Source organism: Sipha flava, unplaced genomic scaffold (genome assembly GCF_003268045.1).
Source record: "Sipha flava isolate LNK unplaced genomic scaffold, YSA_version1 518_pilon_pilon, whole genome shotgun sequence".
Classification (NCBI taxonomy): Eukaryota; Metazoa; Arthropoda; class Insecta; order Hemiptera; family Aphididae; genus Sipha; species Sipha flava.
The window spans coordinates 1-15,659 of NW_020273467.1; the positions used below are offsets into that span (position 1 = coordinate 1).

The 15,659-nt window shown below is 24.8% G+C and overlaps 1 protein-coding gene and 1 pseudogene across 6 annotated transcripts; one reads left to right on the forward strand and one right to left on the reverse strand.

Annotated features, from left to right (window-relative positions):
* Nucleotides 1–651: 651 nt before the first annotated feature.
* On the reverse strand, nt 652–1,074 carry LOC112690690 (annotated as a pseudogene).
* A 3,209-nt stretch (nt 1,075–4,283) lies between these two features.
* LOC112690689 (putative ATP-dependent RNA helicase TDRD12) lies at nt 4,284–15,609 on the forward strand. 6 transcript variants are annotated; one of them, XM_025564752.1, is made up of 24 exons: nt 4,284–4,354; nt 4,853–4,985; nt 5,127–5,241; nt 5,436–5,603; nt 5,685–5,840; nt 5,915–6,064; nt 6,123–6,345; nt 6,417–6,560; nt 6,636–6,823; nt 6,939–7,070; nt 7,857–8,005; nt 8,128–8,307; nt 8,363–8,543; nt 8,606–8,785; nt 8,845–9,064; nt 9,134–9,284; nt 10,944–11,057; nt 11,118–11,259; nt 11,332–11,439; nt 11,497–11,799; nt 14,000–14,406; nt 14,835–14,962; nt 15,211–15,315; nt 15,407–15,609. In XM_025564752.1, exons 2-24 carry the CDS (start codon nt 4,951–4,953, stop codon nt 15,529–15,531), a joined length of 3,804 nt encoding a protein of 1,267 aa, XP_025420537.1. In that variant the 5' UTR covers nt 4,284–4,354; nt 4,853–4,950; the 3' UTR covers nt 15,532–15,609. The 6 variants fall into 6 exon arrangements, with proteins under 6 accessions (XP_025420537.1, XP_025420538.1, XP_025420535.1 ...); XM_025564753.1 differs by having other exon boundaries at nt 4,310–4,354; nt 4,894–4,985; XM_025564750.1 differs by lacking the exon at nt 4,284–4,354 and adding an exon at nt 4,361–4,483.
* Nucleotides 15,610–15,659: the final 50 nt, after the last annotated feature.

Here is a 15,659-nt window from a genome sequence, read left to right on the forward strand (position 1 = left end):
GTTTCGGCGTTATTATAATTTTGATTTTCTTTTATTAGATTTTCCACTAGTTTCATACGAAAATGTAACAGATCTTTTCTTTTTTTTTTATTTATATTACAATGGTCTGCGTCTTTTAAATATTGCAACCAACAATTTGCCACTACAAGATCGAAAGCGTGTACAATAATTCGTCGGGTTCATTTTCTTGAACGTATAAACGTTCTATAATAACTTATAAGTTGTCTTATCCAACCCCCTCCCACCATTGAAGTATTATATATCTACTGTAATTATTTCCGGCTTTTCAATATTGATTTACATTTTTTGTTTTTTATCCCAACGTTTGATAGTTTCCATTCGTCCAGACCCAATATAATTAGAAACTAAACAAATAGACCTTGTATCATACCATTTTACCATACATAAATATATTTATATATATAACATATTATTTATAACATATATAACCTTAACCAATATTATAATGACGTTAAAGCATAATATAGGGAGCGAAATGTAATCGATATCGTAACGACACCTGGAACGCTGACGAAGTGATTACGATAATAATAAAATACCCATTACTTATATAAAAAATTTTTAGTCTAAAAATTTTCGGGGAGGGGATTGCCCCCATCGTCACCCTTCAAATACGCTACTGGTTCTGCCTTAGACTTTTTCACCAGCGATTTCCTCTTTTTGGCTGCTGCAACAAGCGCATTTTGGTAGCTGGCTTCTTGGTAACGACCTTTTTTTCGGAACGGATTTTTTTATCTTCACTGCCATTTTGAAATGACCTGATGCGTCTGAACCATTGTTTTGCATAAAGAGTCCCTTTGCGGCAGTGGCTTTCAAAAATTTGCGAATAAACGGAGCGACTTTGGTCGAATCTACCTTGTAGTTAGCGGCCATGAACTTCTTGATGCCTTGTAGTGACGAACCTTTCTTGTCTTTGAGTTCTTTTATGGTCGTGGTAACCATAAGAGCAGTGGTCGGTTGAGAAGTGGCAGGTTTGGCTACTTTCTTCTTTGGTGGAGCCTTGGCAGCGACTTGAGTGGGTGATTAAGTTGCAGAAACTGCGGTGTCCGTCATGATTCGAAAACGATTGATAAATTTTGGAAATAGAGTAACTTGAAAACTTGGTGTCAATATTTGTGGGAAGCAGATTTTTATAAATGAAATAACGTAAAAAAAAAAAAATGAATTACATTCTTATGGCCCTGAAAAGGGTGTTTTTTTTGAGGGAAGGAAAAATATTCTTAATTTAGGAAGATAAAATAAATACAGATAAGTCAATGAATTTCAAGAAAACGGAAAACTAGTGATGGGCGTTATTGAATAATAACTATTGAATTATTTGATAGTCTTGTCAAGTTATTTATTTGAATAATCGATAACGATTATTCGAATAATTATTTATTATTGGATTGAATAATTATTTATTATTCGATTGAATAATTGAGGCACATAGAACCAGAACGGCCACGAAAAATCAAATTTTGTTTTATATGATAAAACATTTCACATTTATATGATATTTGAAATCTACAATGACATATCCCACAAAAAAATTTATTTACTAAATGCAGCACATAATTGTACTTGGCTTTGTGATTATGATACACAATTTTAGAACCAAAGTGGCTCAACCCTATGCCTATGCCTAAAAAAAAAGTCAAAAATTGAAATGTCCGTCCTGCATAATTACACTTTTGTGGGTTAGGCTGTTCTGGTTCTATGCGCCTCAATTATTTATTATTCGATCGAATAATTATTTAATTATTAATTGAATATAATTTTATTATTTATTATTATTATTAAATGTTTAGAAATGTACATTAATTTGATCAGTATTATTGTTAAGAGGTCATTGGGTTAAATTGGGTTTTTAAATAGTAATTAAAAATTACTATTTAAAAAAATTAGGATTACTGTATTTTTCACTATTACCCTACCGAGTCTTGATATCAATATTTTCTACATCGTTTAATCTTCAATATATTAATATTGTAATTTATTAATGGCAGGGCTTTGCACCCGAATGAATCTGAACCCGTAACACCCATAAAAACCCTTAAAAAATCAAACACCTAAAACCCATATAATCGAATGATTTTTTTTTAAAACACCCGAATTCACCAAAACCCGAATAAAAAATTGGTTTTAACCCGAAACCCAATGATTTTTTATTTTACAATCTTTATGTGACATATAATTTTGTAAGTATTTTTTGTGGTTATTTTAATTTTGTCATTAGTTGTGTAATAGTAGAATTATTATTCACAGGAATAATTTCACAAATAATATACAAAATTGTTAATTAATCTAAATTTATCTAAATAAAGAAAATAATATATCATATTGATAGTTGTGCATGAATGGTATGGTATGTTGAATGTTCAAGTGTAAACAACCGTGATACTATTTTGAAAATTATCCCAAGCGGATACGTCGTATTATTATAAATTAATAGGTAATAGGTCTTCTACGAATCACCGAGTCGTTATTTATTGCAATATTTAAGTCTGAAATAGAATTGATATCTTGCGTATGATTACCTAAATTGTTCGCGTTATTCTTATTTGTTCAGTGTATGCCGTGTAGTACACATGTCTACGGTGTGAATTGTCAATTTTAGTTAGTGTAATGTCATCGTAACATTCATAAGTACAAATAATTATTTTTGTATTACACTATGTCCTAGCAAGTGCGTTTTTAGTGTGCATGCACCACAAACTATAAGCGGAAATTTGTAGGAGGGGCTGAGCATTATTTGCATATTACACCTATAGATACCACTGCGCAATTATTTATTTATTTTAACAAAGAAATTTACGAAATTTGACGATTTGACATTTTTAATCAACAATTTAAACAAAAAAACAATTAGGTGCCTTATCTTGACTTTTTTGGAGTAGGTATTCTAAACAGAAATTATTAATTAATTAAATTAAACAACCTATACAGGTATTATTATTATTTCATATTAATATCACATTGAGATCGAGTCATGACAAGTTAGTAAAATCTTACGAATTTGATTTCATTTTTATCACAGAATATTTTTTTTAATTCAGTTATTAAAAATGCATTTTACAACTATAATAATTTTTGTATTTTTAGTCACTTAAACATTTTTAGGGCCAGGAGGACTAAGACCTATTCTTTATATTCCTGGGGGGCTTAGTCCCCTCAAGCCCCCCTCTCGTTTTCCGTCTATGCCACTAACACAAGCGCAGAATACAAAATAGTTTGTTTTTTGTCACATGCGATATTCCTTCACTGACTAGGAGTAGGACATAATGTTAGTGTTTTTAATTTTAATAGATATTATAAATTATAAGATTCATACACATATAAAATAACCCTCTCTTCCCCGACAATAAATGGTAATTACACTATTTCTTGAAATTAACATAATGATAGTTGGGTCTAAAAAACTGTTGTACAGTTGTATGAGAAATTGATATTTTATTACATGGGCAGGTAACAAAAAATATAAATATGTCATTAGTGGAAAGGGACTCAGCTGCCCCACCACCCTCAACCAATGAAACATAATATTTTTCCTTGACTACTTAACACCCGTATTAATCAATAATAATAACACCCGAATAATAACGGTTATTAACACCTAAACGTTTGTATAAATGTTGTATTGTGGTGTTGGAACACCCGAAATCCGAAAAAATTATTCTGGTGCAAAGCCTGAATTTATGGTACTTATTCCTTTCAGTATCGACTATTTGTTTTGAAAAAAAAAATATTTTTTGATTGTTTTTTTTTTTTTTTTTGTTTACGGATGTAATAAGTGATCCTGAAAATTTCAAAGTTTTGGCACGCTTATTTCCGGATAATTCGATATGTACATTGGGATTCAACGACATAAAAATAACACATTTGAAACGAACGCTACACTTTTATATTTTTATTACGTATAGATTTAATGATTCATTTTCTTTCGAAATAGTTGTGATATAATGTAAATCATCTAATTTAATTTATTTTAGAGTTTGTTAAATTCCATAGTGTAAAATCAATTAAAATTTATCTGCAGTATTTTTCTGTTACTTACTTCATAAATTCTTGGTACAATGTTAAATTATAAACAATGCCGCTTTGACCACATAACAAAAAGGTAGATGAAATATATATTTATTTAAAATAAACATTTAGGCGGGAAAAAAACATATGGAAAAAAATTGCGATTTGATTATCAAATTTTTTCTCCTTTCTGGTAATTTTTTTTTTATATATTGGTAACACTTATCCGAAATATATTTTATCCTGATCCCAAACATGATTACCAGTTTATAAACATTTCAAACAAGTGTGTAGCTTTTATCATTAATCTACTATCAAATATAAAAATGTGAGTACGTTACACAGACTTCTATAGAAGTCTGTGGTACATTATAATGTACTTGGATACTAAGAGGGTTAACACTTTAGTTAAATAAATTATGTTTCGTTAAAAAATCAACTTAAATATTGTATATATGTAAGAACACACAACATTATTTATTCGATAATATAATACAATAAAACATAATGGAATTACCGATATCCTATATTTTTTCGCGCTTTTGTTGGGTTCTAACCACTTAAAATCAAATTAATATTGCCATTCGACAATGAAAAACCCAAAAACCCTCACTGGAATTCAAAACGATTAGGTATTATCGTTTAAATTTTGTTAGCCCGTTTTCACCATAGTCATAAATATATTATATTTTTATGCCTATGGTTTTCATGTTTACGTTATCTATGGATAATCTGGGTTTTTAATATTTTATCATATATATAAATATACTCTAAGCATGTGATATATATTTTCTGTAACAAGATTTAACTGTCATCTTGATTATAGATCTTGCACAATCGTTAACCGCATTGATGTATGTTGTTTAGCCGACTTTTGCTATTTTTTCACTCTTGTTGGTCGTACGAGGAATATAATATATTATTATGTTCGATCAAATGAACTTGCATAAATATTCCGAGTAAGTTGCCCGTTTTCTTTTATTTTTATTCTTTCGTTGAAATTGTTTTTGACAACTGTCTTCTTATTTGCGCTTGGTTACTAAAATGTTACTTTCGCGTTATATTATTTTATGTATTGAACCGTAATTTTTTCATTGTAGTCTTCAGTATGATGCATCGAAAAATAATAGAAACGCAACACCGGTATATGGACCATTTGAAAAACTATTTGTCAGCGATTGGGGACAGTCCAAAATACATCACAATGTTATTCAAGTATAAAATTATTTCTAATTTCAATTAAAATTGTTGATACCTATTTAAATTTTTAACTATTTTAACTATATCTTAACATAGTAAGATATATAGTAGCTTTAAATATAGAATTGTGATCAAAATTCATCAATCATTTTTTATGTAATAATGTAGCTTATTTTTTTCTATATAGCTATAAATTTTATCTTTTTCAGGCTTTTGATAAAATGAATATTAGAACAATGTCACCTTTACAACAAAATTCATTTTTATATTTATCAAATAACTATAATACAGCAATGGTAGGATATTCAAGAGGAAAATCATTTTCTTACCTAGTTTCTATATTTTCTTCAATTTTGAATAATAGAGTTAATGATGAGGTAAATTATGAATAAATAATGTACAACACGTTAATGTATTAAATGTACCTTTATAATTTTACTTCCATTTGTAATTTTTAGACTGATTTAGAAATTGGACCTAAAGCAATTGTTCTTAGTAGTTCATTAGGATCATGTTCAGAATTAGAAGATTTATCAAAAAAACTGACTTCTCCAAGGGAAAATTCAGTGAAAGTTGTTGTTGCTTATGCATCTATGCCAGTACAACATACAATAGTAAGATATATTGAGTTTAAAAACTATTTGCAACATTAATTGAGTGAGTAAAGCGGGTTGTATTTTTTGTACAGGCCCATATTTGTAATGGATGTGATGTTTTAATCACTACTCCAGCTAGTCTCCATAATCTCTTAAATAAAACAAAAATATTTAGTTGGATGAACCTTAGACATGTTGTTTTTGACAATATAGATGTACTTCTAGTAAACTACAAAGATGAAGTAAATAAATGTTGTGTAATGTATCGTAGTGACATAAAATTAATTCAAAACTTTCTAGATGGTATATTTTTATAAAATCTTTATTCAACTTAAAGAAAGCATTAGCAACTTACAAATGATATCTGCATCAGTTAAATGGACAAAAGAAGTTGATGATTTTTTAAATCGGTTGTTTGTCAAATGGCAATATATTTTTGGATCTCATTTAGAAGCTGCTCGTTACATGAAAATAGGATTTCATTTTGTACATTTTAGTGATAATAAATTAGATAAATTATTAGGTAAAACAATTTATTTTAAATGTTCATATATTATAATTCTTTATCATAGAAACCTTATACCACGATTACAGATTATTTAAATAATAATATTAAGTGTCGTCGAAGTGTTTTGTTTACATCAAATACAGATGAACTTACTATAATTTCTAATTATATTCAGCAAAATGAATCTGATATTGAGGTATTATTACCAAGTCAAATGAAAAGTGCCAAGGGTAAATTTTTAAATAACTATTTTTTATTTTATAAAAATTTGCTTGGATTAATAGTTAATATGAATTTTTTTATAGTTTATACTTTACAAAAATGGGATATGCCATTAGCTAAAAATAAACTTATATTAATTTGTAGTGATGATATGATGTTTGATTTTTATATTGACAATGCAGATTGTGTTATACATTATGACATTCCTATTGACAAACAAAAATTTTCAACGAGATTTAGTGTTCTACAAAATTCAAACAATATACTTACTGTAAGATTTCTAAATTGAAATGTTTTATTTTTTGTATTATTTTAAATTATCATATTATTTATATAATTTCATATGATGTATTTAATTGATTTTAAATTTTAAAATTTTTAAATAGATTAAAGAGCGCAGTACTTATATATTTTTAAGTAATAATACTAATGATATGCTGCAGCTTCCAAAAGTTGTTGAAATAATGAAAGAATTTGGAAATGGTAAAGTGGAACCAATTTTACAAAAACATGCAATGGTTAGAAAGATTTAAATACTGAAAAATAAATAAATTAAATAAAAATATTGCATTTGCGTAAATATAAGTTTAATATCAATTTATATGTAATTACTAGGGAATGGATTTAAATTTAGTAAAAAATTAAAAATATTTAAATATATATTTATTTATTAATTCATAAAAATTTATTTATAATATTGAAATAATGAAATTGAAAATTAGATATAATTTAATATAATTTATAAATAATACATAATAGAAAAATAAAAATTCTAATTTTGAAATAGTATCAATTAAAAATCCAAAATTAGCGGAAATAATTGCTAAATTGATTGCAAGTTTTTTGAAATTTGTACCTACTTCCTAGATAAGATATTGTACAGACCTAATCAAATATTTTTGTCCATCATAAATTACTAAAATAAATAAGGAAATTCTATAATAATACAGATTACGTATATTTATTAGTAAAATATTTCATTATTATTTATTGGTAAAATTGGTAAAATATTTAAAAATATTTAAAATGAAATTAGCATCAGTTCATTCAAAATAAAAGGAAACTTTCCAATATTAAAACTACATAAAAATATTTATTTACATTAAAATCCGTTCCCTAGTAATTACTTACTATAATATACAATTTTATTACTTATCGTAATTTTTTTTTAGAAACTGTAAATTTGTTCTTTCAGTAAAAAAAAAAAAAAAAAACTAAAGAAATTGCTTTTCAACTTTTGTATAAATAATATATTACATTAATTTTAATACATTTATATTTATAAGCTTATGTTTTCCAAATAGAATATATCTAAAACTTTAGAAAAGCAAAAAGTAAACAGGCTTTTGTGTATTAATGTAAAACAGTTTGGTAATTGTCTAAAACCATCAGTATGCCCTGACCGTCATATTTTATTCAAAGAAGTAGACGAACCTGCTGTTAACATTCCTAAGTATGTTAATTTTATTTTGAATATTTCTGTTCTAATTTATTTATATTCAATTTTTAAAAATTAGAATATCTGATATTTATTATTTATTTTTTGTAACTATAATTTTTTTTATTTTTTTGTAGGTCTGGACTAGCTATTATAAAAGTTTTAACAGTTTATGATGCATCTCACTTGTCTGCTAAGCTTTTGAAATTGAACTGTACTAATAGTCTAAACAATAATACAAATTGGTCTAATGTAAAAGACCATACTACCGCCATTAATCATGAGCTAAATATGTTTTATTCTAATGAGGATTCTCGGTAAATAAACTTGAAATACTTTAATTAAATTATGATTTACAAGTTCATCTTTTAGAATTCTTCATGAAAACCCCAAATATGGCGATATTGTAGCAGTACAGTTATATACTAAAAAAAGAGAAGAAGAGAATACAGAATATTTTAGAGCAATTATTATTGGTTTCTTAGATACAAATACTATTAATTCAAAAGTGGAAGTTAAGCTAATCGATGAAGGATTTGTTGACACAATATCGGTAATTAATTTTTTAATATTGTTGAATCATTTGATGTTCAATTTTTTTAATTATATATTTAGATATGGAAAATTTTTGTGTTACCTGATTCCTTAAAGAGTTTAGAAACAAACACTGTTGATATATTTTTAGCATCTGTGAAACCAATTGACTTTGATCAAAAATGGTGTAAACCAGCTACTACTAGAGTTAGAAATGATTTGAATTATGCTAAAGATTGTAATGATACAATTATTGTTAAGGTGAAATTTTTTTTTTTTTTTTTAGTTTTTTATATGCTGAATTTATAAGTTATTTTTAGGTTGAAATGGCTTTAGGAACAACTCTGTGGATAAAAAAGTTATACAAAAAAAATTGGAATTCAAATTTAAAACAATATGACTTTATAGACATTTTACCTGGCTCATTGTTAAACTTTGGTTATGCTGATAAAAATTTTGATCATATTACAAAATTAACTGACCTCTGTACTGCAGCTGGTATTAATTTGCCATCAACATTAAAACAAAATGTTGAAAATCGTAAGTTGGATATAAAACGTTTATTAAGTATTTTATTTAATCTTATTATGGTGTATGCAATTGTATTAGATGAACTTACAATAGAAGAATTTATGTCATTTTATAAATTACCTCAACCCCAATGGGCACACTTGGATAAGACTAGTGAAACTTTGGTCACCCTAAATTATATTATAAGTCCTAAACTTTTTTTTGTGCTGAATACTAAATATTATGATATGTAAGTATTAATTTGTTATATAAGTTAAATTTCTTAAGTTTTTTTCTAAATAAAAAAATGATTGGTTATAATCAGGGCTCGGGAGTTAAAGCATTTGCTTATTTTTATGGATTGACTTAAAATGTAGCAGAGTGCTATAGAAGTGTATGTCAAATTATAACACGTAAAATTATAAAATTTAAAGTGCCTTTTTTTGCTTTTTCAGCAATTTTTCAAAAAATGCTATTTCCAGTTTTTCTAAATATTTTTACTTATTTGACCAGTTTTTTTTACATTTTTATAGTTTTCTTTTGCAAAGTCGTTTTTGATAGAATTAAAAATGAAAATAATTCTTATCTTATCTACGTTATTACGTAGTTCGTCGCTGTCCGAGGCATCGTTTAGGGTTAACAAAGATATTCCAATGCTGAAAATAGAACTGAGTATCAAACGTCAGAAAGATCAAATTAAAAAAAGAATGGATTACATTTTATTTTCAGAAAAATCTCTTAGACAATCTTTAAAATCTTGAATTTTTTAAAAAATTGAAAATTTGAAAATTTGAAAAATTTAATTTTATTTTGTTTGATTTTTTAATTAGTATTTTTATAGTTTTTTTTTTTTTTTTAATAAATATTTTTGCTTAATTTTAAATTTTTTAAATGCTTATTTTAGGGTTTATAATGATGTTTTTAAGAGCTTATAACAAACTAATCGCAAAAATATATTGACCAACGATCCAAAAGAATATTTTCGTTTGACTTTATACTTACCATTTTTTAATTATTTAATATCGGAAATTAAAAATAGATTTGTAGGGTACTGTCATGAAACAATTATGCATTTACATTATTCAATACCATTTTTTTTTACACGAAAATGCAGACATCAAAAAAATTATTGAATTGGCCAAATTTTATGTTGATGATCTAATTGAATTAATTGAAGTAGTTAGAGGTGAGGTTATTTTGTGAAAACAATTTTGGAAATCCCAATCAGATAAACCAAAAACTGCTATAGAATCATTTAACCATGCCTCTGCATTTTATCCGAATATAAAGGAATTGCTGAAAATTGTTTGCGTTATACCAGTTACCACTTGCACAGCAGAAAGAACATTTTTCTCAGTTAGAGGAACAAAAACTTATCTAAGATAACAGTAGGAAAAGATAGATTAAATGGACTTTTGCTCCTTAATATTCTCAGGCATATTAAAATTAATCTAGAGGAAGGTATTGAAGAATTCAGTAAAAAACACGTGAAAATTACACTTACAATTTATGTAAAAAAAAAAGAAATTTATGTTATTTTTAAGTTTATATTTAATAAATATCTAATACTGATGTTTGAAAAAAAATATATAGCATTTATATAATATAAAATAGAAGAATAAAAGGTATAATTTTTTTTTTTTGAGTACCCCCTGTTAAAATTTCCTGGATCCGCGCCTGTCCCGAACCCTGATTATAATATAACCATTATGCCATAGGTATCTATAAGCTATGTTTTTATAGATTAGAATTATCAATAATTATTCGTTAATTATAGTTATATTTATCTTTCTTATAAATTTAAAATTATATTCTTTTTTTTTTTTTGATAACTTATGGATAACTTTATTGGAAACTGGAGAAGTAAGCATCGATTTTATTACTATTTATAATACATTAAATATTTTAGGTATAATAATCTTCAAGAAAAAATTTGTAATTATGTTGAACAGAAACAAGGAAACAAATTAAAACATATTATTAAAGGAGCTATTTGCTTAGCTCAACATCCAGTTACAATTCAGTGAGATACTTAGGTATATTATGTGCTATATAATTATTAATTTAATTGTGTATGGTTTAGATATGGCCGTGTTCAAATTATTGAAGTACTTAATAGTAGAACTGTTGAAGTGTTATTTGTTGACTTAGGTTATATTTATGAAATTAAAACCAACTCATTACTTACAATTCAATCAAATTTGATTACTCAGTTACCATTCCAAGTAAATATAATTACCTAAAGTTTATAAAATTAAAATTTATTATTATCCCTAAATATTTAATTAATTTTTTAGGCAATTGAATGCAGTTTAAGTGGTGTTAAGGATACATTGCCTACAGGAGATAAACTTGAAGAACTAACGCAATATGTACTTGATTTGACTGAGCACATATATTTAAAAGTCGGTAATCAATAAAATAAAATGTAATAAATGTATTTTAATTATTTTAATTTATAGGTTCATGATACTATTTCATCAGCAAAAATATCTGGTGGTAATCATTATGAAGTAATTTTATATGATGAAAATAATACTGTTAATTTTGAATTTAAAACCAATTTTCCTGAATATTGTGACTCATTAAAGATGTCCGAATTAATAGATCTATATTGTAATAAAGATATTGTAGAAGAAAATGATTTTATACCACAGAATTTATTTGAAGATAGAATTTCTGAAATTGAAAATAATGTAGAAGTTGAAGATTTAGATTCAACACAATTATTTTTTCAAGAATTTGGACATGCTCTTTTGGGATCGGTAATTACTTAGTTCATATAAATGAAAATCATATTTTTATATATTAATGTTGAATTATATGATTTGGATGTATGGCTATATACTATATTTAAATTATTTCTTGTGTTTGATCAACTCTGGTTGTTTTATTTATTTTCATTAAAACTAACCAAAATAATAATAAACTTACTATAAATATACTGTAAATTACTTTATAGTTTGTCCTCAAACTCAATTTTTAATATTATACATATAATAATATAATATAATATGAATAAATATAATAGTATGATATATGTAGTTTAAAGTATTCAGTAGTTATTGGCACTTCAAGAAAACAAACTAATTTGTTTAAATCAGTATATATTTAAACTGTTACCATGTTTGAAAATGTCTCACCAGCTCATATTAATCAAATATAAATTATCTTTTAAATTGTGTTATCAGAAATGTTATAGGTTTAATACTACTTTTTAAATTACTGGATTTTAACAATAATACAAAAAATTATAGTTATTGGCACACATTTTTGTTTATAAAATTTGAGTTTCTGCAATTATCATAAAAAGATTTATATAAGCTAAGTACAAAAATCATTTTTGAATATATTAAATTATTTACTGTCTATATACTTGTGAATGAAAAATACATTTATTTATAGAATTACCTAGGTAAATTTTTAAAGATAGTCAAACATTTTATGTTCCTAACTTAAAAAATAGAATATATTGGTCTTTGATATTTTGAAATGAATTTGAATAATTGAGTATAGGTCAAAACAAAATTTTTATTTTTCATATCATAGGTACCTATAATTAATATTAAAATAATATAGGTTGGTGTATTAAAGTATCAAAGTATAATTTTTCAAAGAAAATTAATTGAAAATATTTCTAAATATTTACAACTAATTATATTGCTCACTCAAATCAAATAATGCTCCAATACTTATTTTATTAATTTTAAAATAAAATAAAAATTCTTCAATATTTTGATTTTTATCAGATAGGTAATAATTAAGTTTTTAGTGCTAAAATAACTTTTCTCTCTATTAATATTAATATAAAAAACTATTAAAAAATATTAAATAAGTATGTATAAAGTTAAAATACTACCCTCAGCCTTTAATAATTAAAATAAATAACTTTACAATTATCAAGTATAAAAACTAGTAAGTATATTAAATATATAAAAAGTTTAAATATAAGTTTTAAATATAATCCTCAGTGTTTAATACTATTTTTATTCTTATTTCTTTATTAATATTTTCATTAAATAATTTAAAACAGCAGATACAGCATTTTCTAAATTACTTTCAGAAAAGCTTTCCTTTTTTTTTCGACATTTCTATAATCTAGGTAACATATTAATTTACCATTACTTTTATAAGAAAGATATTTTCATTTTGGTGAGTACAAATAAATTATACAATAGAGAGCCAACAATAAAAATAATAGTAATTAATCATCACTTAATTATCGGCATCCAATACCAATAACTGAAAAATTAGAAATATTTATGACAGTTATTGGCATACCTAATAAATTTAATTAATAAAAACTAAATGTGGTATTTAGAAAGTAAATCCATTTGAAGTATTTAAATATTTTAAGGAATCAGAATGTCTTAAGTTCAAACTATTTAAATCAATATAATTACCTATAGAATATTAAATATCTTACCTGAATTTTACGTTTACAAAAAATAGATTTGTGTGTTGAAATATTTATATCATTGAATAACATAAATACTATATCAATCATTGACAATTAAACTACACAAATTTTGCTAAATATAATAAAAAGAACTCCTCAAAATAACAATGATTTAATTATTTATAAAGATTTACAATTTGTGGTGCCAATAACTATATAAGTGCAAATAACTGTACACTTTTTACCCTATGTATATAGTATTTGATGAGTAAAATAGACATTTAAATTAATTAACAAATCAAAAAATAATTATTAACTTAGAATTTCAACAGAAAAAAAATTCTCATTTATAACATCCATTAGTATTATTATTATTATTATTATTTGGAATATTAATTATCTAAAAACTACATTAAGTATTACAATATATTTCTCATATCACATGCCTATGTTAGATTTTGAGAGAATAAGCTCTCAAAGCTCTTTTCTAACTGCCTATATAGCTCAGATTAATATGGATTATAAAAAACAAATTAAAATTGTAACTATCTATTCTCTTTATTTAGGCCTATAAAGATATAATTGAGTCTATAAAATTAAACGTTGATGATTCTAAAAATGAAAATTCTATAAAAATTGAAACAATTGATGAAAGTTCTTCTGTTATACAAGTTACTGAAAATAAATGTATTAAAAATCTTACATCTGTTAAATCGATTGAAGAAGTTTTACCTGTTAATGAAACCGAAGAAGTTAATACCAAGCTTAAAAATACATCTTTTGTTACAAAAAATCAGAAGTTAAAGTCGAATAAAAAATGCTTAATTGATTGTTTAACATGCAACACCAATGTTGACTCAATTGTTCCTATTTGTTATTGGTATCAAAACAAAAATTATATTTATTTAAAATTCAATATTCTTGAAGTAGATGATTTTAATATTGAGTCTACCATGTATAGTATAACATTGAAGTAAGATTCTATTTTTCTTTAATTGTATCCTATTAAATGTAATGATTAGGGCCTGGATTAATATGCTAACAAAATTGTAAAATGTGCAACAGTAAAAAGTAAAATTTTAATAATTATTAACTATTGTATAAAATGTATTATTATTTTCACATGTATATCATAGTGTATATATTTAAAAACATATTATTTGAATATACATGGAAACTATTCAATAATATGCACTAATTGTGAGTTTCCCTTAATATGTAAATAAAAAAAATAAAAAAATATACGTTGATTTATGATAGGTCGACAATTTTAATCAGAAATACTTAAAGTAGTACACATAGAAATATGCAGTTGTATATAAATCCAGGCCTTAGTAATAGCTGTAAAACATACCATAATATACATATATAACACTTGATTTTGAATGTTTTTATTTTCAGTGCTCAATTCAAAGATAAAATTTATTACTTTTGTGTTAATCTTTACGGTCTAATAAAGGATGACAACGTAACAAATCAAATGAGTTTTGAAGGTTTGCATATAAAAGCGGAAAAATTGTTTAAAACTGGTAAATTTATTATTGATAAATAATTTATTAAACAAACTTAATACTTGAGTATTGTGTTTCTAATTTTAGTATTGAATCATACAAAACTATTTAATTTAGAATTGAACTAAACTATTTGGCTTAATTTTTAACTATATCTGTACTGGTTACACCTAATGATTTATGTTGTGTATCTATATCATAATTTATTCATGCTGATATACCAACTTAGTGACTCACCACTTTGAAAGTTTCTTTTATTTTTATAGATTACAAATGGTTAAGATTGTTTAAATGTGAAAAGCAGCACATATATGTGAAGTATGATCCAGAGCATATAGAAGAATCTAAAAGCAAAAATTTGGTAGTAAGAAGTAGGTTTATTATACTAGTTTAATATCAAGTAATAATGAATTATAATTACCAGTTATAATGTTAATCTCTTTTTTTTTCTTTTTTTTGTAGCTTTGAACCAATTTAAAAGTTTAGCTTTGGGAACTCCTTCAAATGATTTGAATGATGAAGCATTTGATTCTGATACTAGCAATAGTGATTTAGATTTAAATTTTGATGACATTTATGATGATTGAGCAATTTTTGTATTGATATTGGTACTAATATTGGAATTTTTGTTTTGCTGTGAACCATTTCATTTTTTTTTTTTTTTTTTTTTTTGAAACATAACTTTTGATTTAATTTTTAAATGTTATTGTAAACC

Coding starts and splice junctions, on each gene's coding strand:
- LOC112690689 (XM_025564752.1), top strand. CDS start 4,951: ATGTTCGATCAAATGAACTTGCATAAATATTCCGA. Junction 5,242..5,435: donor TACATCACAATGTTATTCAA/GTATAAAATTAT, acceptor TATCTTTTTCAG/GCTTTTGATAAAATGAATAT. Junction 9,285..10,943: donor AATACTAAATATTATGATAT/GTAAGTATTAAT, acceptor TAAATATTTTAG/GTATAATAATCTTCAAGAAA.